This window comes from Hypanus sabinus, chromosome 15, assembly GCF_030144855.1.
Source record: "Hypanus sabinus isolate sHypSab1 chromosome 15, sHypSab1.hap1, whole genome shotgun sequence".
Lineage (NCBI taxonomy): Eukaryota > Metazoa > Chordata > Chondrichthyes > Myliobatiformes > Dasyatidae > Hypanus > Hypanus sabinus.
In genome coordinates this window covers 91,136,608-91,158,070 of record NC_082720.1, presented here as the reverse complement: position 1 = coordinate 91,158,070, position 21,463 = coordinate 91,136,608, and the positions used below count along the sequence as shown (strand labels likewise).

Genomic DNA, 21,463 nt, shown 5'->3' with positions numbered 1-21,463 from the left:
TTGCAGTTGCCAGCAAACAGACTACCATCAAGGTGAATAGTTGAGTCATTCATAGATAGTAAATGTGCTTTCCATCTTTGAATCTTGACACTCTTGTCCCCCTCTGATCGCACCTCAGAGAGTTCCACGCCGATTCTGATACTGTCCAGTGAGTTCCACGCCCACCATGATACTGTCAAGGGTGTTCCATCACCCTGATACTGTCCACTGAGTTCCATCACCCTGATACTGACCACTGAGTTCCATCACCCTGACACTGTCCACTGAGTTCCATCACCCTGATACTGTCCACTGAGTTCCATCACCCTGATACTGTCCACTGAGTTCCATCACCCTGATACTGTCCACTGAGTTCCATCACCCTGACACTATCCAGTGAGTTCCATCACCCTGATACTGTCCAGTGAGTTCCATCACCCTGATACTGTCCAGTGAGTTCCATCACCCTGATACTGTCCACTGAGTTCCATCACCCTGATACTGTCCACTGAGTTCCATCACCCTGATACTGTCCACTGAGTTCCATCACCCTGATACTGTCCACTGAGTTCCATCACCCTGACACTGTCCACTGAGTTCCATCACCCTGACACTGTCCACTGAGTTCCATCACCCTGACACTGTCCACTGAGTTCCATCACCCTGATACTGTCCACTGAGTTCCATCACCCTGACACTGTCCACTGAGTTCCATCACCCTGACACTGTCCAGTGAGTTCCATCACCCTGATACTGTCCACTGAGTTCCATCACCCTGACACTGTCCAGTGAGTTCCATCACCCTGACACTGTCCACTGAGTTCCATCACCCTGATACTGTCCAGTGAGTTCCATCACCCTGACACTGTCCAGTGAGTTCCATCACCCTGATACTGTCCAGTGAGTTCCATCACCCTGATACTGTCCAGTGAGTTCCATCACCCTGATACTGACCACTGAGTTCCATCACCCTGATACTGACCACTGAGTTCCATCACCCTGATACTGTCCACTGAGTTCCATCACCCTGATACTGTCCAGTGAGTTCCATCACCCTGACACTGTCCAGTGAGTTCCATCACCCTGATACTGTCCAGTGAGTTCCATCACCCTGATACTGTCCAGTGAGTTCCATCACCCTGATACTGTCCAGTGAGTTCCATCACCCTGATACTGTCCAGTGAGTTCCATCACCCTGATACTGTCCAGTGAGTTCCATCACCCTGATACTGTCCAGTGAGTTCCATCACCCTGATACTGACCACTGAGTTCCATCACCCTGATACTGTCCACTGAGTTCCATCACCCTGATACTGTCCACTGTTCCATCACCCAGATACTGTCCACTGAGTTCCATCACCCTGACACTGTCCAGTGAGTTCCATCACCCTGATACTGTCCACTGAGTTCCATCACCCTGATACTGTCCAGTGAGTTCCATCACCCTGACACTGTCCAGTGAGTTCCATCACCCTGATACTGTCCAGTGAGTTCCATCACCCTGATACTGTCCAGTGAGTTCCATCACCCTGATACTGTCCAGTGAGTTCCATCACCCTGATACTGTCCAGTGAGTTCCATCACCCTGATACTGTCCAGTGAGTTCCATCACCCTGATACTGTCCACTGAGTTCCATCACCCTGATACTGTCCAGTGAGTTCCATCACCCTGATACTGTCCAGTGAGTTCCATCACCCTGATACTGTCCACTGAGTTCCATCACCCTGATACTGTCCAGTGAGTTCCATCACTCTGATACTGTCCACTGAGTTCCATCACCCTGATACTGTCCACTGAGTTCCATCACCCTGCTACTGTCCAGTGAGTTCCATCACCCTGATACTGTCCAGTGAGTTCCATCACCCTGATACTGTCCAGTGAGTTCCATCACCCTGATACTGACCACTGAGTTCCATCACCCTGATACTGTCCACTGAGTTCCATCACCCTGATACTGTCCACTGAGTTCCATCACCCTGATACTGTCCACTGAGTTCCATCACCCTGATACTGTCCACTGAGTTCCATCACCCTGATACTGTCCACTGAGTTCCATCACCCTGATACTGTCCACTGAGTTCCACCACCCTGATACTGTCCACTGAGTTCCATCACCCTGATACTGTCCAGTGAGTTCCATCACCCTGATACTGTCCACTGAGTTCCATCACCCTGATACTGTCCAGTGAGTTCCATCACCCTGATACTGTCCACTGAGTTCCATCACCCTGATACTGTCCACTGAGTTCCATCACCCTGACACTGTCCACTGAGTTCCATCACCCTGATACAGTCCAGTCAGTTCCATCACCCCGATACTGTCCACTGAGTTCCATCACCCTGATTCTGTCCAGTGAGTTCCATCACCCTGACCCTGTCCACTGAGTTCCATCACCCTGATACTGTCCACTGAGTTCCATCACCCTAATACTGTCCAGTGAGTTCCATCACCCTGATACTGTCCACTGAGTTCCATCACCATGATACTGTCCAGTGAGTTCCATCACCCTGATACTGTCAACTGAGTTCCATCACCCTGACACTGTCCACTGAGTTCCATCACCCTGACACTGTCCAGTGAGTTCCATCACCCTGATACTGTCCACTGAGTTCCATCACCCTGACACTGTCCACTGAGTTCCATCACCCTGATACTGTCCACTGAGTTCCATCACCCTGATACTGTCCAGTGAGTTCCATCACCCTGATACTGTCCACTGAGTTCCATCACCCTGATACTGTCCAGTGAGTTCCATCACCCTGATACTGTCCACTGAGTTCCATCACCCTGCTACTGTCCAGTGAATTCCATCACCCTGATACTGTCCACTGAGTTCCATCACCCTGATACTGTCCACTGAGTTCCATCACCCTGATACTGTCCAGTGAGTTCCATCACCCTGATACTGTCCACTGAGTTCCATCACCCTGATACTGTCCAGTGAGTTCCATCACCCTGATACTGTCCACTGAGTTCCATCACCCTGATACTGTCCACTGAGTTCCATCACCCTGACACTGTCCACTGAGTTCCATCACCCTGATACAGTCCAGTCAGTTCCATCACCCCGATACTGTCCACTGAGTTCCATCACCCTGCTACTGTCCAGTGAATTCCATCACCCTGATACTGTCCACTGAGTTCCATCACCCTGATACTGTCCACTGAGTTCCATCACTCTGATACTGTCCAGTGAGTTCCATCACCCTGATACTGTCCACTGAGTTCCATCACCCTGACACTGTCCACTGAGTTCCATCACCCTGATACAGTCCAGTCAGTTCCATCACCCTGATACTGTCCACTGAGTTCCATCACTCTGATACTGTCCAGTCAGTTCCATCACCCTGATACTGTCCACTGAGTTCCATCACCCTGATACTGTCCACTGAGTTCCATCACCCTGATACTGTCCACTGAGTTCCATCACCCTGACACTGTCCACTGAGTTCCATCACCCTGATACAGTCCAGTCAGTTCCATCACCCCGATACTGTCCACTGAGTTCCATCACCCTGATTCTGTCCAGTGAGTTCCATCACCCTGACCCTGTCCACTGAGTTCCATCACCCTGATACTGTCCACTGAGTTCCATCACCCTGATACTGTCCACTGAATTCCATCACCCTGATACTGTCCACTGAGTTCCATCACCCTGACACTGTCCAGTGAGTTCCATCACCCTGATACTGTCCACTGAGTTCCATCACCCTGATACTGTCCACTGAGTTCCATCACCCTGATACTGTCCACTGAGTTCCACCACCCTGATACTGTCCACTGAGTTCCATCACCCTGATACTGTCCAGTGAGTTCCATCACCCTGATACTGTCCACTGAGTTCCATCACCCTGATACTGTCCACTGAGTTCCATCACCCTGATACTGTCCACTGAGTTCCATCACCCTGATACTGTCCACTGAGTTCCATCACCCTGACACTGTCCACTGAGTTCCATCACCCTGATACAGTCCAGTCAGTTCCATCACCCCGATACTGTCCACTGAGTTCCATCACCCTGATTCTGTCCAGTGAGTTCCATCACCCTGACCCTGTCCACTGAGTTCCATCACCCTGATACTGTCCACTGAGTTCCATCACCCTAATACTGTCCAGTGAGTTCCATCACCCTGATACTGTCCACTGAGTTCCATCACCATGATACTGTCCAGTGAGTTCCATCACCCTGATACTGTCAACTGAGTTCCATCACCCTGACACTGTCCACTGAGTTCCATCACCCTGATACTGTCCACTGAGTTCCATCACCCTGATACTGTCCACTGAGTTCCATCACCCCGATACTGTCCACTGAGTTCCATCACCCTGACACTGTCCAGTGAGTTCCATCACCCTGATACTGTCCACTGAGTTCCATCACCCTGACACTGTCCACTGAGTTCCATCACCCTGATACTGTCCACTGAGTTCCATCACCCTGATACTGTCCAGTGAGTTCCATCACCCTGATACTGTCCACTGAGTTCCATCACCCTGATACTGTCCAGTGAGTTCCATCACCCTGATACTGTCCACTGAGTTCCATCACCCTGCTACTGTCCAGTGAATTCCATCACCCTGATACTGTCCACTGAGTTCCATCACCCTGATACTGTCCACTGAGTTCCATCACCCTGATACTGTCCAGTGAGTTCCATCACCCTGATACTGTCCACTGAGTTCCATCACCCTGATACTGTCCAGTGAGTTCCATCACCCTGATACTGTCCACTGAGTTCCATCACCCTGATACTGTCCACTGAGTTCCATCACCCTGACACTGTCCACTGAGTTCCATCACCCTGATACAGTCCAGTCAGTTCCATCACCCCGATACTGTCCACTGAGTTCCATCACCCTGCTACTGTCCAGTGAATTCCATCACCCTGATACTGTCCACTGAGTTCCATCACCCTGATACTGTCCACTGAGTTCCATCACTCTGATACTGTCCAGTGAGTTCCATCACCCTGATACTGTCCACTGAGTTCCATCACCCTGACACTGTCCACTGAGTTCCATCACCCTGATACAGTCCAGTCAGTTCCATCACCCTGATACTGTCCACTGAGTTCCATCACTCTGATACTGTCCAGTCAGTTCCATCACCCTGATACTGTCCACTGAGTTCCATCACCCTGATACTGTCCACTGAGTTCCATCACCCTGATACTGTCCACTGAGTTCCATCACCCTGACACTGTCCACTGAGTTCCATCACCCTGATACAGTCCAGTCAGTTCCATCACCCCGATACTGTCCACTGAGTTCCATCACCATGATACTGTCCAGTGAGTTCCATCACCCTGATACTGTCCACTGAGTTCCATCACCCTGACACTGTCCAGTGAGTTCCATCACCCTGATACTGTCCACTGAGTTCCATCACCCTGACACTGTCCACTGAGTTCCATCACACTGATACTGTTCACTGAGTTCCATCACCCTGATACTGTCCAGTGAGTTCCATCACCCTGATACTGTCCACTGAGTTCCAACACCCTGATACTGTCCAGTGAGTTCCATCACCCTGATACTGTCCACTGAGTTCCATCACCCTGCTACTGTCCAGTGAATTCCATCACCCTGATACTGTCCACTGAGTTCCATCACCCTGCTACTGTCCACTGAGTTCCATCACCCTGATACTGTCCACTGAGTTCCATCACCCTGATACAGTCCACTGAGTTCCATCACCCTGACACTGTCCACTGAGTTCCATCACCCTGATACTGTCCAGTGAGTTCCATCACCCTGATACTGTCCACTGAGTTCCATCACCCTGATACTGTCCACTGAGTTCCATCACCCTGACCCTGTCCACTGAGTTCCATCACCCTGACCCTGTCCACTGAGTTCCATCACCCTGATACTGTCCACTGAGTTCCATCACCCTGATACTGTCCACTGAGTTCCATCACCCTGATACTGTCCAGTGAGTTCCATCACCCTGATACTGTCCACTGAGTTCCATCACCCTGATACTGTCCACTGAGTTCCATCACCCTGATACTGTCCACTGAGTTCCATCACTCTGATACTGTCCAGTGAGTTCCATCACCCTGATACTGTCCACTGAGTTCCATCACCCTGATACTGTCCAGTGAGTTCCATCACCCTGATACTGTCCACTGAGTTCCATCACCCTGATACTGTCCACTGAGTTCCATCACCCTGATACTGTCCACTGAGTTCCATCACCCTGATACTGTCCACTGAGTTCCATCACCCTGATACTGTCCACTGAGTTCCATCACCCTGACACTGTCCACTGAGTTCCATCACCCTGTTACTGTCCAGTGAGTTCCATCACCCTGACACTGTCCAGTGAGTTCCGTCACCCTGATACTGTCCAGTGAGTTCCGTCACTCTGATACTGTCCACTGAGTTCCATCACCCTGATACTGTCCACTGAGTTCCATCACCCTGACACTGTCCAGTGAGTTCCATCTCCCTGACACTGTCCACTGAGTTCCATCACCCTGATACTGTCCAGTGAGTTCCATCACCCTGACACTGTCCAGTGAGTTCCATCACCCTGACACTGTCCACTGAGTTCCATCACCCTGATACTGTCCACTGAGTTCCATCACCCTGATACTGTCCACTGAGTTCCATCACCCTGATACTGTCCACTGAGTTCCATCACCCTGACACTGTCCAGTGAGTTCCATCACCCTGACACTGTCCACTGAGTTCCATCACCCTGACACTGTCCAGTGAGTTCCATCACCCTGACACTGTCCAGTGAGTTCCATCACCCTGATACTGTCCACTGAGTTCCATCACCCTGACACTGTCCAGTGAGTTCCATCACCCTGATACTGTCCACTGAGTTCCATCACCCTGATACTGTCCACTGAGTTCCATCACCCTGATACTGTCCACTGAATTCCATCACCCTGATACTGTCCACTGAGTTCCATCACCCTGACACTGTCCAGTGAGTTCCATCACCCTGATACTGTCCACTGAGTTCCATCACCCTGATATTGTCCACTGAGTTCCATCACCCTGATACTGTCCAGTGAGTTCCATCACCCTGATACTGTCCACTGAGTTCCATCACCCTGACACTGTCCAGTGAGTTCCATCACCCTGATACTGTCCACTGAGTTCCATCACTCTGATACTGTCCAGTGAGTTCCATCACCCTGATACTGTCCACTGAGTTCCATCACCCTGATACTGTCCACTGAGTTCCATCACCCTGATACTGTCCAGTGAGTTCCATCACCCTGATACTGTCCACTGAGTTCCATCACTCTGATACTGTCCAGTGAGTTCCATCACCCTGATACTGTCCAGTGAGTTCCATCACCCTGATACTGTCCACTGAGTTCCATCACTCTGATACTGTCCACTGAGTTCCATCACCCTGATACTGTCCAGTGAGTTCCATCACCCTGATACTGTCCAGTGAGTTCCATCACCCTGATACTGTCCAGTGTGTTCCATCACCCTGATACTGTCCACTGAGTTCCATCACCCTGATACTGTCCACTGAGTTCCATCACCCTGATACTGTCCACTGAGTTCCATCACCCTGATACTGTCCACTGAGTTCCATCACCCTGATACTGTCCACTGAGTTCCATCACCCTGACACTGTCCACTGAGTTCCATCTCCCTGATACTGTCCACTGAGTTCCATCACCCTGATAGTGACCACTGAGTTCCATCACCCTGATACTGTCCAGTGAGTTCCATCACCCTGATACTGTCCACTGAGTTCCATCACCCTGATACTGTCCAGTGAGTTCCATCACCCTGATACTGTCCACTGAGTTCCATCACTCTGATGCTGTCCAGTGAGTTCCATCACCCTGATACTGTCCACTGAGTTCCATCACCCTGATACTGTCCACTGAGTTCCATCACTCTGATACTGTCCACTGAGTTCCATCACCCTGATACTGTCCACTGAGTTCCATCACCCTGATACTGTCCACTGAGTTCCATCACCCTGATACTGTCCAGTGAGTTCCATCACCCTGACACTGTCCAGTGAGTTCCATCACCCTGACACTGTCCAGTGAGTTCCATCACCCTGACACTGTCCAGTGAGTTCCATCACCCTGATACTGTCCAGTGAGTTCCATCACTCTGATACTGTCCAGTGAGTTCCATCACCCTGATACTCTCCACTTAGTTCCATCACCCTCCATGATGCTGTCTTCTTCTGCAGCTTCCATCTCCGTGCCTACTTGTCTGAGTCCCCAGCCTGAACCGATGATCCCGTCTCCCATCTGCAATCCGCTACCTCTTTCTGGACACCCCACTCCTGTGTTCTGTCCGCTCTGGACCTTTACAAGACATGAAGCATTCTGAACTTTACCACTCCTCTCCAATTCCAACCTCACCCCTTCGGAACGCACTGCCCTCTACTCCATCCTCACTAATCCTAACCTCACTATCCAACCCTCAGATAAGGGGGTGCTGTAGTAGTCTGGTGTACTGAGGCCAGGCGACACCCTTCACACACCCGCTAAGGAGCACCAGGCCATCGTCACCCACTCTATCACTGACCTTATTGATTCTGGAAATCTCCCATCCACTCCTAGCAACCTTATAGTTCCCTAACCCCGCACCTCCCATTTCTACCTACTACCCATGATCTACAAACCTGCCAGTCCATGTTGACCCATTGTTTCCGCTCATTCCTGCCGCACTGAACTCATATCTGTGTACCTCGACTCTGTTTTATTCCCCCCGGTTCAGTCCCTTCCCACCTACATCCGTGACACCTCACACACTCTAAATCTTTTCAATGACTAAGTTCCCTAGCCACCCACCACCTCACTTTAACCATGGGTATCCGGTCCCTATCCACCTCCATCCCACATCATGAGGGACTTAAAGCTCTCCGTGTCTTTTAAGACAACAGACCTAACCTGTTCTTCTCCACCACCACTCTCCTCCGTCTTGTGGAACGGAACCTCACCCTCAATCATTTTTTCTTTGGCTCCTCCCACTTCCTTCAAACCAAAGCTGTAGCCTTGAGCACTTGCATGGGTCCCAGCTATTTCTACCTGTTTGTCAGCTCCGTGGAACAATCCATGTTCCAAGCCTACACCGATATTCCTCCCCAATTTTCCTACGCTACATCGATGTCTGCACCCACGCAGAGCTCCGACTTTATCAGCTTTGCCTCCAACTTCCATCCTGCCCTCAAATTTACCATTTCCAACACCTCCTTCCCCCTTTCATGATCTCTCTGTCTTGATTTCTGGAGACAGTTCATCTACTGATGTCTATTATAACCTCACAGCTCTCCCTCTTCCCATCCTGTCACTTGTAAAGACAGCATCCCCTACTCTCTGTTCCTCCATCTCCACCGCATCAGCTCTCAGGATGAGGCTTTTCATTCTAGAACAAAGATGTCCTCCTTCAAAGAAAGGGGCTTCCCTTCCTCCACCATCAATGCTGCCATCACCCACATCTCTTCCATTTCGTGCACGTCTGCCCTTGCCCCATCCTCACACCTTCCCTCCAGGGACAGGGTTCCTCTTGTCCTCAGCTACCACCCCATCAGCCTCCATGTCCCGCACAGAATTCTCCAGAATTGGAGCAGGAATAGCGGGGAGTGAATTATGGTGGGGGTGGGGGGGTGTTCAAAGGGACAGCCAGTGCGTTGTGTGGGGTCCATCATTCCTGAATCCCTGAGTCTCCTCTCACCTTCTTTCAGGGCTGTTACCCATTTCTGACGACTCTCCTTGCTTGGCGCAAACACATACAGATAATAATTCTCATGGAAAACCTGTGGGAGAGGAGGGAGTTAAAAACACATCATGTCAACACCAGGTCAAGACATTTCTCCAAAAGTCTTGTGCAAACACACAAACTTTCATCTGTCATCGTTCTTACATTGTAAATGTCCAAGTAAAGAGTGGCCAGTAACGGTGCACTTTCAAGTCGAGCTGTGGAACGATTTTCTGATTGTCAACCTCCATTTACATAAAATTATTTACACTGTGACCATATAGCCTCTGTCTAATCCACTCCCATCCCCTCCGATTCCCTCCGTCCATCCACCCCCATCCCCTCTGATTCCCTCCGTCCATCCCCTCTGTCCATCGTCTCTCATCCCCTCTGTCCAATCCACTCCCATCCCCTCCAATTCCCTCCGTCCATCCCCTCCCATCCCCTCCGTCCATCGTCTCCCATCCCCTCTGTCCATCGTCTCCCATCCCCTCCGTCCATCCCCTCCAATTTCCTCCATCCATCGTCTCCCATCCCCTCCGACCATCCGCCCCCATTCCCACCGTCCATCCACCCCCATCCCCTCCGTCCATCCCCTCCGATTCCCTCCGTCCATCCCCTCCGATTCCCTCCGTCCATCCACCCCCATCCCGTCCGTCCATCCACCCCCATTCTCACCGTCCATCCACCCCCATCCCCTCCATCCACTCCCATCCCCTCTGTCCAATCCACTCCCATCCCCTCCATCCATCCCCTCCATCCCCTCCGTCCATCCCCACCCATTCCCACCATCCATCCACCCCCATTCCCACCGTCCATCCACCCCCATCCCCTCCGTCCATCCACCCCCATCCCCTCCGTCCATCCACCCCCATCCCCTCTGTCCATCCACCCCCATCCCCTCCATCCATCCACCCCCATTCCCACTGTCCATCCACCCCCATCCCCTCTGTCCAATCAACCCCCATCCCCTCTGTCCATCCACCCCCATTCCCACTGTCCATCCACCCCCATCCCCTCTGTCCAATCAACCCCCATCCCCTCTGTCCATCCACCCCCATTCCCACTGTCCATCCACCCCCATCCCCTCTGTCCAATCAACCCCCCTCCCCTCCGTCCATCCACCCCCATCCCCTCCGTCCATCCCCTCCGTCCATCCCCTCCGATTCCCTCCATCCATCCCCTGCCATCCCCTCCGTCCATCGTCTCCCAATCCCTCCGTCCATCGTCTCCCATCCCCTCTGTCCATCGTCTCCCATCCCCTCCGTCCATCCCCTCCAATTCCCTCCATCCATCCCCTCCCATTCCCTCCATCCATCGTCTCTCATCCCCTCCGACCATCCGCCCCCATTCCCACCGTCCATCCACCCCCATTCCCACCGTCCATCCGCCCCCATCCCCTCCGTCCATCCCCTCCTATTCCCTCCATCCATCCCCTCCAATTCCCTCCGTCCATCCACCCCCATCCCGTCCGTCCATCCACTCCCATCCCCTCCGTCAATCCACTCCCATCCCCTCCGTCCAATCCCCTCCATCCCCTCCGTCCATCCACCCCCATACCCTCTGTCCATCCCCACCCACCCCCTCCGTCCATCCCCTCCATCCCCTCCGTCCATCCACCCCCATACCCTCTGTCCATCCCCACCCACCCCCTCCGTCCATCCACTCCCATCCCCTCTGTCCAATCCACTCCCATCCCCTCTGTCCATCCCCTCCGTCCCCTCCATCCCCATCCCCTCTGTCCATCCACCCCCATTCCCAGTCCATCCACCCCCATTCCCACCGTCCATCCACCCCCATCCCCTCCGTCCATCCACCCCCATCCCCTCCATCCATCCACCCCCATTCCCACCGTCCATCCACCCCCATCTCCTCTGTTCCAAGGAGAACTCCAGCTTCTCTAGTCCATTCACAGAACTAAAGCCACTCATCCCTGGAATCAGTCTATTAAGTCAGATTTCCATGAAAGAACAACCTGCAGTCAAGATGTCGATCTGCTTGCTGTGAGTTTGCACCCAAATTATCTGCCATGAGAGTTCAGCCATGCCATATGGCTCGTTGTCTCATTCTGCCTTCCCAACACAGTCCTCATACACACTACCATCACAAGACTCTAGACCCACGCCAATGTGTTCACTGCAGTATCGGGAGTCTTCAACCATACTTCTCTCTCAATAACACTACCCACCTTCGACCAGTTTGTCAAGTGTCACACGAGAGAAAATGAAACCCTGCATCTCTTGTATGCAAACGTTAAAGATGCATACAGCTCCAGAGCTCTCCCCACACTTGTGAGATCAGATGACAGCCTGGTCCACCTCATGCCCAAAGTACAGAAACAGCTCGTTGCCACCAAGACAGTAAAGGAATGGTCTCCAGAGGCCATCGAGGCCTCGGGCTGCTTTCAGCTTACTGACTGTAATGTGCTTTGTGAATCATATGAATTCTTCCACGCACTCACCAAAGCCTTAAACCATAAGACCATAAGGCATAGGTGCAGAATTAGGCCATTCAGCCCATTGAGTCTGCTCCACCATTTCATCATGGCTGATCCTGGATCCCACTCAACCCCATACACCTGCCATCTCACCATATCTCAACACCCCAACTAATCAAGAAACTATCAACTTCTGCTTTAAGTATACCCACAGACTGTGGACTTGGCAGAACAGTCCACAGATTCACCACTCTTTGATTAAAAAAATTCATCCCTTACCTCTGTTCGAAAAGTCACCTCTCAATGTTGAGGCTGTGCCTTCTGGTTCTGGATACCCTACCCAGAGGAACCATCCGCTCCACATCCATCCTATTTTATCCTTTCAACATTCAATACGAGATCGCCGGCATTCTTCTAAATTCCAGTGAGTACAGGCAGAAAGCTGCCAAATGCTCATATGTTAACCCCTTCTTTCCCAAAATCATCCTCGTGAACCTCCTCAGGACTCTCTCCAATGACAACACATCCTTTCTGAGATATGGGGCTCAAAACAGTTGACAATACTCCAAGTACAGCCTGACTAGTGTCTTATAAAGGCTCAGCATTATCTCCTCACTTTTCTATTCTATTCCCCTTGAAATAAATGCCAACATTGCATTTGCCTTCTTTACCACAGACTCAACCTGTGAATTAACCTTCTGGGAGTCTGGCACGAGGACTCCTAAGTCCCTCTGCGCCTCTGATGTTTGAACCTTCTCTCCATTTAGATAATAATCTGCACTATTGTTCCTTTTACCAAAGTACATGATCATATATTCCCCAACACTGTATTCCATCTTTCATGGCAAGTGGCACTGTGGGACATGCTTTCTCATTGCTACTTTCAGGAGCCTGAAGACACATACTCAACGTCCCGGCAAACACAGACTGACCTGGAATGGATACTTGTAGCTGCAGGGCAGACTCATGTCAGTCAGCACGATCTCCACACACTTGATCTTGGAGAGATCGATGAATCCCTTCATCACAGACTTCTTCTGCAGGAACCAAAGTACAAACGTCAAAAGTGACCATGGAAATGAGGCAGACCAGAGCCTCACTACAGGGCAACTGTTAACAGGTTGACACTGTTGTTAAGAAGGCCTATGCTGTGTTGACCTCCGTCAACCATGGGATTGAGTTCAAGAGCTCGGAGGTAATGTTACAGCTATATAAGGCCTTAATTAGACCCCACTTGGAGTACTGTGTTCAGTTCTGGTCACCTCACTACAGGAAGGGTGTGGATACTACAGAGAGAGTGCAATTTACAAGGATGCTGCCTGGATTAGAGAGTGTGCCTTATGAGAATAGGTTCAGTGAACTTGGCCTTTTCTCCTTAGGGTAATGGAGAATGAGGGGTGACCTGACAGAGGTGTAGAAGATGTTGAGAGGCATTGATTGTGTGGATAGTCAGAGGCTTTTCCCAGGGCTAAAATGGCTAGCACAGGGGGCATAGTTTTAACGTGTTTGGAAGTAGGTACAAGGGGGATGTCAGAGGTAATTTTTTCACACAGAGGGTGGTGGGTGCATGGAATGCGCTGCCAGTGAAGGTGGTAGAGACGGATACAATAGGATCTTTTAAGACACTTTTAGATAGGTACATGGAGCTTACAAAGATCGAGGGCTCTGTGGTAGGGAAATACTCAGCAGTTTCTAGAGCAGGTTGTGGGTTGAAGGGCTGGTCATGTGCTGTAAATTTCTCCACATTTCAGTTCTAAATGGACGCCCTTCAATTCTGAAGTCATGCCCTCTTGTCCTGGACTCCGCTACCATGTGAAATAACTCTGCCATATCTAATCTGTTCAGGCCTTTTAACATTCAGAATGTTTCTATGAGATCCCCCTCATTCTCCTGAACTCTGAGGAATACAGCCCAAGAGTTGCCAAACATTCCTCGTACAGTAATCCTTTCATCCCTGGATTCATTCTTGCGAATCTGCTCTGAATTCTCTCCAATGTCAGTATATCCTTTCTAAAATAAGGAGTCCAAAACTGCAGACAATACTCCAAGTGTGGTCTCACAAGTGCCTTATGGAGCCTCAACATCACATCCCTGCTCTTATATTCTGTACCTCTAGAAATAAATGCCAACACTGCATTCGCCTTCTTCAGCACCAACTCAACCTAGAGGTTAACCTTTAGGGTATCCTGCACAAGGACTCCCAAGTCCCTTGGCATCTCTGCATTTTGAATTCTCTTCCCATCTAAATAATAGTCTGCCCATTCATTTCTTCCACCAAAGTGCATGACCATACACTTTCCAACATTGTATTTCATTTGCCACTTCTTTGTCCATTCCCCTAAACTATCTAAGTCTCTCTACAGGCTCTCTGTTTCCTCAACATTACCCGCTCCTCCACCTATCTTTGTATCATCGGCAAATTTAGACACAGATCCATTAATCCCATAGTCCAAATCATTAACATATATTGTAAAAAGCAGCGGTCCCATCACCGACCCCTGTGGAACTCCACTGGTAACCGGCAGCCAGCCAGAATAGGATCCCTTTATTCCCACTCTCTGTTTTCTGCCGATCAGCCAATGCTCCATCCATGCTAGTAATTTCCCTGTAGTATCATGGGCTCTTCTCTTGCTGAGCAGCCTCATGTGCAGCACCTTGTCAAAGGCCTTCTGAAAATCCAAGTGCAACACATCTACTGCATCTCCTTTGTCTACCCTGTTTGTAATTTCCTCAAAAAATTGCAGTAGGTTAGTCAGACAGGATTTTCCTTTCAGGAAACCATGTTGGCTTTGGCCTATCTTGTCATGTGCCTCCAGGTACTCCGTAATCTCATCCCTCACAATCGATTCCAACAACTTCCCAACTACTGATGTCAGGCTAACAGGTCCATAGTTTCCTTTCTCCTGCCTCCCACACTTCTTAAATAGAGGAGCAACATTTGCAATTTTCCTGTCATCCGCTACATTGCCAGACTCTATCGATTCTTGAAAGATAATCGTTAATGCCTCTGCAATCTCTCCAGCTACTTCCTTCAGAACCCAAGGGTGCATTCCATCAGGTCCAGGAGATTTATCCACTCTCAGACCATTAAGCTTCCTGAGCACCTTCTTAGTCGTAATTTTTACTGCACATACTTCACTTCCCTGACACTCCTGAATGTCCAGTATACTGCAGACGTCTTCCACTGTGAAGACTGATGCAAAATACTCATTCAGTTCCTCTGCCATCTCTGCGTCTCTCATTACAATATCTCCAGCGTCATTTTCTATTGGTCCTCTATCTACCCTCAACTCCCTTTTACCCTTTATATATTTAAAAAAGCTTTTAGTGTCTTCTTGATATTAGTCATCAGCTTCCTTGCATAATTCATCTTTTCCTTCCTAATGAACTTCTTAGTTTCCTCCTGCAAGTTTTAAAAACTTCCCAATTTTCTATCTTCCCCCTAGCTTTGGCTTCCTTGTATGCCCTCTCCTTTGCTTTTACTTTGGCTGCTAATGCAATGCTTTTTCTGTAGCAGCAGTGTCTGGGTTATGGCTAGAGATAATGGGGGCTTTGGAATGTGTGCTGTCCAATGAAGGAAATGTTTTTTCTTGTTGTGTGCCGGAGACCGAGGTGATCTGGGCCTTTTGTTCAGTGAGAGATGAAGATAGAAGATGCCAGAAAGGGGAGGTTGGTAGACAACAGGACAGAGTAGACTTGGAGTGTGGCTAGCAGTCGATGAAGCCCGGGGAAATCGATGGAGGACCAGCAGAAGGGAAACCGTGAGCCCCAACATGGACATCAGACTTGCATTAAAATGGGCTCTTTTTTGTTTTACTTTCCTAACCCTTTAGTTAAATTAAGAATTATAAAGCTAATAGTTTAATTGCACATGGTGTATTGCCTGTTATTTCATGGTGGAGGTCATGGGGCATCCACACAAACAGGAGGTTTTGCACCTCAGATTTCACACGTTTGGCAGGGCCAGAGACTGCCTTCCCTCGACTAATGCCACCAGCCGAATCTGAGGGTTACAAAGATCATGACTGATCTGGCTGTGGTCTCATCTCCACCTCCTTTCCTTTTCCCCATAACCCTTAATTCCCTGACTATGCAAAAATCGATCCAAACTTGTACGCACGTGCTTTTAGTTTACCAGGGCTTGAAAGAGCAGACAGAAAGGGTGTGGAAAGTTAAATTTACAGCTTTTAGTTTACCAGGGCTTGAAAGAGCAGACAGAAAGGACGTGGAAAGTTAAATTTACAGCTTTCAGTTTACCAGGGCTTGAAAGAGCAGACAGAAAGGAAGTGGAAAGTTAAAGAAGTCCCAGTTGGTGACAGGAGCACTTGGAGCTGTGACAGCTGGACTGGGAGAGTGGCTCCAGCAAACCCTGGAGGCAACATCTGAGATCTCGGTCCAGAAGAACGCACCGCGAGGAACAGCAAGGATACTGTGCAGAGCCCTCAAACTCCCAGGCCTCTGGTAGAGGAGCTGAGAATGAGAGAAAAGTACACATATGCACCACCATCAGGGGTGAGAAAAACAAATAAATTAAATAAGTAATGCAAAAAGAGAGTGAGGGAGTGTTCATGGGTTCATTGTCGGATGGGGAACCCGGTGGTGTGGGGCAGGAGATGCTGTTTCTGAAACCTTGCACATTAGTTTGAACTGATCCCTTCTGCCTGCATGTGATCCAAATCCCCCCATTCTCTGACTGTTCATTGGTCTGTCAAACACCTCTATCGTATCTGCCTGCGTCACCTCTCCAGGTACCCGGCACACTCTGTCGCCATGCACTGCCTCTCCCCAGGGGGAATGCGGGGGCAGAATTTTAAGGCAATTGGAGGGAAATAGGGTATTTTTACAGAGATGTGGAGGGTGTGTGGGACACTCTGCTGGGGTGGCGGTAGAGGCAGATACATTTGAGAAACTTGAAGTAAGCACATGGATGTTAGAAAAATGGAGGGTACAGGAGACCAGATTCAGCAGGGCTGGCCCATGTACTCTGGCACCTCAGGAAAGATCAGAACTCTGCCGGGCTGCTGCTCTAACCAGTTCCACAGCCAATCCCAAAATTCAGTCCTGAGGCAGCAGCCATCCACCCCTCAGCCTCGAGACGCTGCCTGGCCACTGAGTTCCTCCAGCAGTCAGTTTCCTCTGCTTGCACTCAAACTCAAAGTAAGTTCATTATCAAAGTATAGACACGTCACTTTGTACAACATCAGATTCACTTACAGGAGTATAAAAACATAATCAAATTCATGAAAAATACATAAACAAAGGCTGACAAACAACTCTGCAAAGATGACAAACTATGCAAATTCAAAAAAAACCGAGGACATGAGTTGCTGAAAGTGAGTCTGAAGGCAGTTCAGTATTGAGGTGAGTGAAGTTATCCATGCTGGTTCAGAAGTCTAATGGTTGAGGGTTATTACCTGTTTCTGAATCTGGTTGGAGGGGGTTCTGAGGCTCCTGTCTGATGGTGGGAGTGAGAAGAGAGCCAGGCCTGGTCGGAGGGGGGTTCTGAGGCTCCTGTCTGATGGTGGGAGTGAGAAGAGAGCCAGGCCTGGTCGGAGGGGGGTTCTGAGGCTCCTGTCTGATGGTGGGAGTGAGAAGAGAGCCAGGCCTGGTCGGAGGGGGGTTCTGAGGCTCCTGTCTCATGGTGGTAGTGAGAAGAGAGCCAGGCCTGGTTGGAGGGGGGTTCTGAGGCTCCTGTCTGATGGTGGGAGTGAGAAGAGAGCCAGGCCTGGTCGGAGGGGGGTTCTGAGGCTCCTGTCTGATGGTGGGAGTGAGAAGAGAGCCAGGCCTGGTCGGAGGGGGGTTCTGAGGCTCCTGTCTGATGGTGGTAGTGAGAAGAGAGCCAGGCCTGGTCGGAGGGGGGTTCTGAGGCTCCTGTCTGATGGTGGGAGTGAGAAGAGAGCCAGGCCTGGTCGGAGGGGGGTTCTGAGGCTCCTGTCTGATGGTGGTAGTGAGAAGAGAGCCAGGCCTGGTCGGAGGGGGGTTCTGAGGCTCCTGTCTGATGGTGGGAGTGAGAAGAGAGCCAGGCCTGGTCGGAGGGGGTTCTGAGGCTCCTGTCTGATGGTGGTAGTGAGAAGAGAGCCAGGCCTGGTCGGAGGGGGGTTCTGAGGCTCCTGTCTGATGGTGGTAGTGAGAAGAGAGCCAGGCCTGGTCGGAGGGGGTTCTGAGGCTCCTGTCTGATGGTGGTAGTGAGAAGAGAGCCAGGCCTGGTCGGAGGGGGGTTCTGAGGCTCCTGTCTGATGGTGGTAGTGAGAAGAGAGCCAGGCCTGGTCGGAGGGGGTTCTGAGGCTCCTGTCTGATGGTGGGAGTGAGAAGAGAGCCAGGCCTGGTCGGAGGGGGGTTCTGAGGCTCCTGTCTGATGGTGGGAGTGAGAAGAGAGCCAGGCCTGGTTGGAGGGGGGTTCTGAGGCTCCTGTCTGATGGTGGGAGTGAGAAGAGAGCCAGGCCTGGTCGGAGGGGGGTTCTGAGGCTCCTGTCTGATGGTGGGAGTGAGAAGAGAGCCAGGCCTGGTCGGAGGGGGGTTCTGAGGCTCCTGTCTGATGGTGGGAGTGAGAAGAGAGCCAGGCCTGGTCGGAGGGGATTCTGAGGCTCCTGTCTGATGGTGGTAGTGAGAAGAGAGCCAGGCCTGGTCAGAGGGGGGTTCTGAGGCTCCTGTCTGATGGTGGTAGTGAGAAGAGAGCCAGGCCTGGTCGGAGGGGGGTTCTGAGGCTCCTGTCTGATGGTGGGAGTGAGAAGAGAGCCAGGCCTGGTCGGAGGGGGTTCTGAGGCTCCTGTCTGATGGTGGTAGTGAGAAGAGAGCCAGGCCTGGTTGGAGGGGGTTCTGAGGCTCCTGTCTGATGGTGGGAGTGAGAAGAGAGCCAGGCCTGGTCGGAGGGGGGTTCTGAGGCTCCTGTCTGATGGTGGGAGTGAGAAGAGAGCCAGGCCTGGTTGGAGGGGGGTTCTGAGGCTCCTGTCTGATGGTGGTAGTGAGAAGAGAGCCAGGCCTGGTCGGAGGGGGGTTCTGAGGCTCCTGTCTGATCGTGGTAGTGAGAAGAGAGCCAGGCCTGGTTGGAGGGGGGTTCTGAGGCTCCTGTCTGATGGTGGTAGTGAGAAGAGAGCCAGGCCTGGTCGGAGGGGGGTTCTGAGGCTCCTGTCTGATGGTGGGAGTGAGAAGAGAGCCAGGCCTGGTCGGAGGGGGGTTCTGAGGCTCCTGTCTGATGGTGGTAGTGAGAAGAGAGCCAGCCTGGTTGGAGGGGGGTTCTGAGGCTCCTGTCTGATGGTGGGAGTGAGAAGAGAGCCAGGCCTGGTTGGAGGGGGGTTCTGAGGCTCCTGTCTGATGGTGGTAGTGAGAAGAGAGCCAGGCCTGGTCGGAGGGGGGTTCTGAGGCTCCTGTCTGATGGTGGTAGTGAGAAGAGAGCCAGGCCTGGTTGGAGGGGGGTTCTGAGGCTCCTGTCTGATGGTGGTAGTGAGAAGAGAGCCAGGCCTGGTCGGAGGGGGTTCTGAGGCTCCTGTCTGATGGTGGTAGTGAGAAGAGAGCCAGGCCTGGTTGGAGGGGGGTTCTGAGGCTCCTGTCTGATGGTGGTAGTGAGAAGAGAGCCAGGCCTGGTCGGAGGGGGGTTCTGAGGCTCCTGTCTGATGGTGGGAGTGAGAAGAGAGCCAGGCCTGGTTGGAGGGGGGTTCTGAGGCTCCTGTCTGATGGTGGTAGTGAGAAGAGAGCCAGGCCTGGTCGGAGGGGGGTTCTGAGGCTCCTGTCTGATGGTGGTAGTGAGAAGAGAGCCAGGCCTGGTCGGAGGGGGTTCTGAGGCTCCTGTCTGATGGTGGGAGTGAGAAGAGAGCCAGGCCTGGTTGGAGGGGGGTTCTGAGGCTCCTGTCTGATGGTGGTAGTGAGAAGAGAGCCAGGCCTGGTCGGAGGGGGGTTCTGAGGCTCCTGTCTGATGGTGGTAGTGAGAAGAGAGCCAGGCCTGGTTGGAGGGGGGTTCTGAGGCTCCTGTCTGATGGTGGTAGTGAGAAGAGAGCCAGGCCTGGTCGGAGGGGGGTTCTGAGGCTCCTGTCTGATGGTGGTAGTGAAAAGAGAGCCAGGCCTGGTCGGAGGGGGTTCTGAGGCTCCTGTCTGATGGTGGTAGTGAGAAGAGAGCCAGGCCTGGTTGGAGGGGGGTTCTGAGGCTCCTGTCTGATGGTGGGAGTGAGAAGAGAGCCAGGCCTGGTCGGAGGGGGTTCTGAGGCTCCTGTCTGATGGTGGTAGTGAGAAGAGAGCCAGGCCTGGTTGGAGGGGGGTTCTGAGGCTCCTGTCTGATGGTGGTAGTGAGAAGAGAGCCAGGCCTGGTTGGAGGGGGTTCTGAGGCTCCTGTCTGATGGTGGGAGTGAGAAGAGAGCCAGGCCTGGTTGGAGGGGGTTCTGAGGCTCCTGTCTGATGGTGGTAGTGAGAAGAGAGCCAGGCCTGGTTGGAGGGGTCCTTGATGATGGACTTCTAATGATATTGTGGCCAGTCCTCACATCCCTCAACTCCTTGACCTTCTCAGTAACCTTGTGATCTTGACTTTGAATGAATGTACTCTGATGCTGCACGTCTTCCTTGGGGCACAGACCTACCCCCACCACACCATACCATTCCTGCCCACCCACATCCCTACTTGCTCATCTCGATCCTGCTTTCCTCTGTTTACTGACAGAGGTTTCAGACAGAGCTTCAGCTGATCTCACAGGCTCTGTGACTGCCTTTTCTTCCTGCTGAACTGATGCTGGGCCAGGTTTCTCGGAGACAGAACCGGAAGAAGGTTTGAAGAGATATCTTCAGCTAAAGAAGGATGCCATCTCTGCCAGTCACCAACCCGCCTTCTGAACAAGTCTTAAACCAAAATTGAATTGATCAAATCTGTGTTGGTGCCAATGCCCTTTTGCAGAGCCATCAAACTCATAACTGCTTCACACAACACCACCCACCACAGCTTTTCTTCAACAACCACAGCCCAGCTGAACTCTGGGCCTCACCACAGAGAGAGAGAGAGAGAGAGATCTTCCTTATGTGTATGCATGCACTCATACACAAAACACTCTCACACTCACACACACTACCTCTCTCATCCACGTACACACACTTCCCCTCTCCCCCTCACACACACTCTCATAAAGTCACAGAATAGAGTCATGGAACACTACAGCCCAGGGACAGGCCCTTCGGCCCACCGAGTCTGTGCTGAGCCATTAATCTGCCCTGTCCCCTTGACCTGCACCAGGACCATAGGCCTCCATACCCCTCCCATAATGTACCTGTCCAAATCTCTCGTAAATGTTGAAATTGAACCTGCATTCACCACTGGCAGTTCATCCAAATAAAAAAAATAAAAAAGAATTCCCTCACTCTCATCAA

General features: G+C 51.4%; 1 protein-coding gene across 3 annotated transcripts in view; it reads right to left on the bottom strand.

The window, feature by feature from the left end:
• The window catches only part of LOC132405705 (tyrosine-protein kinase ITK/TSK-like), a 95,561-nt gene that overhangs the window by 55,749 nt on the left and 18,349 nt on the right, over positions 1–21,463 (bottom strand). For all 3 annotated transcript variants that reach the window (XM_059990733.1, XM_059990734.1, XM_059990735.1), the window contains exons 3-4: positions 13,054–13,158; positions 9,661–9,742 (exon numbers count right to left, since the gene is read on the bottom strand). In XM_059990733.1, the coding sequence (XP_059846716.1) occupies positions 9,661–9,742; positions 13,054–13,158 (187 nt within the window). The remainder of the gene's footprint in view (positions 1–9,660; positions 9,743–13,053; positions 13,159–21,463) is intronic.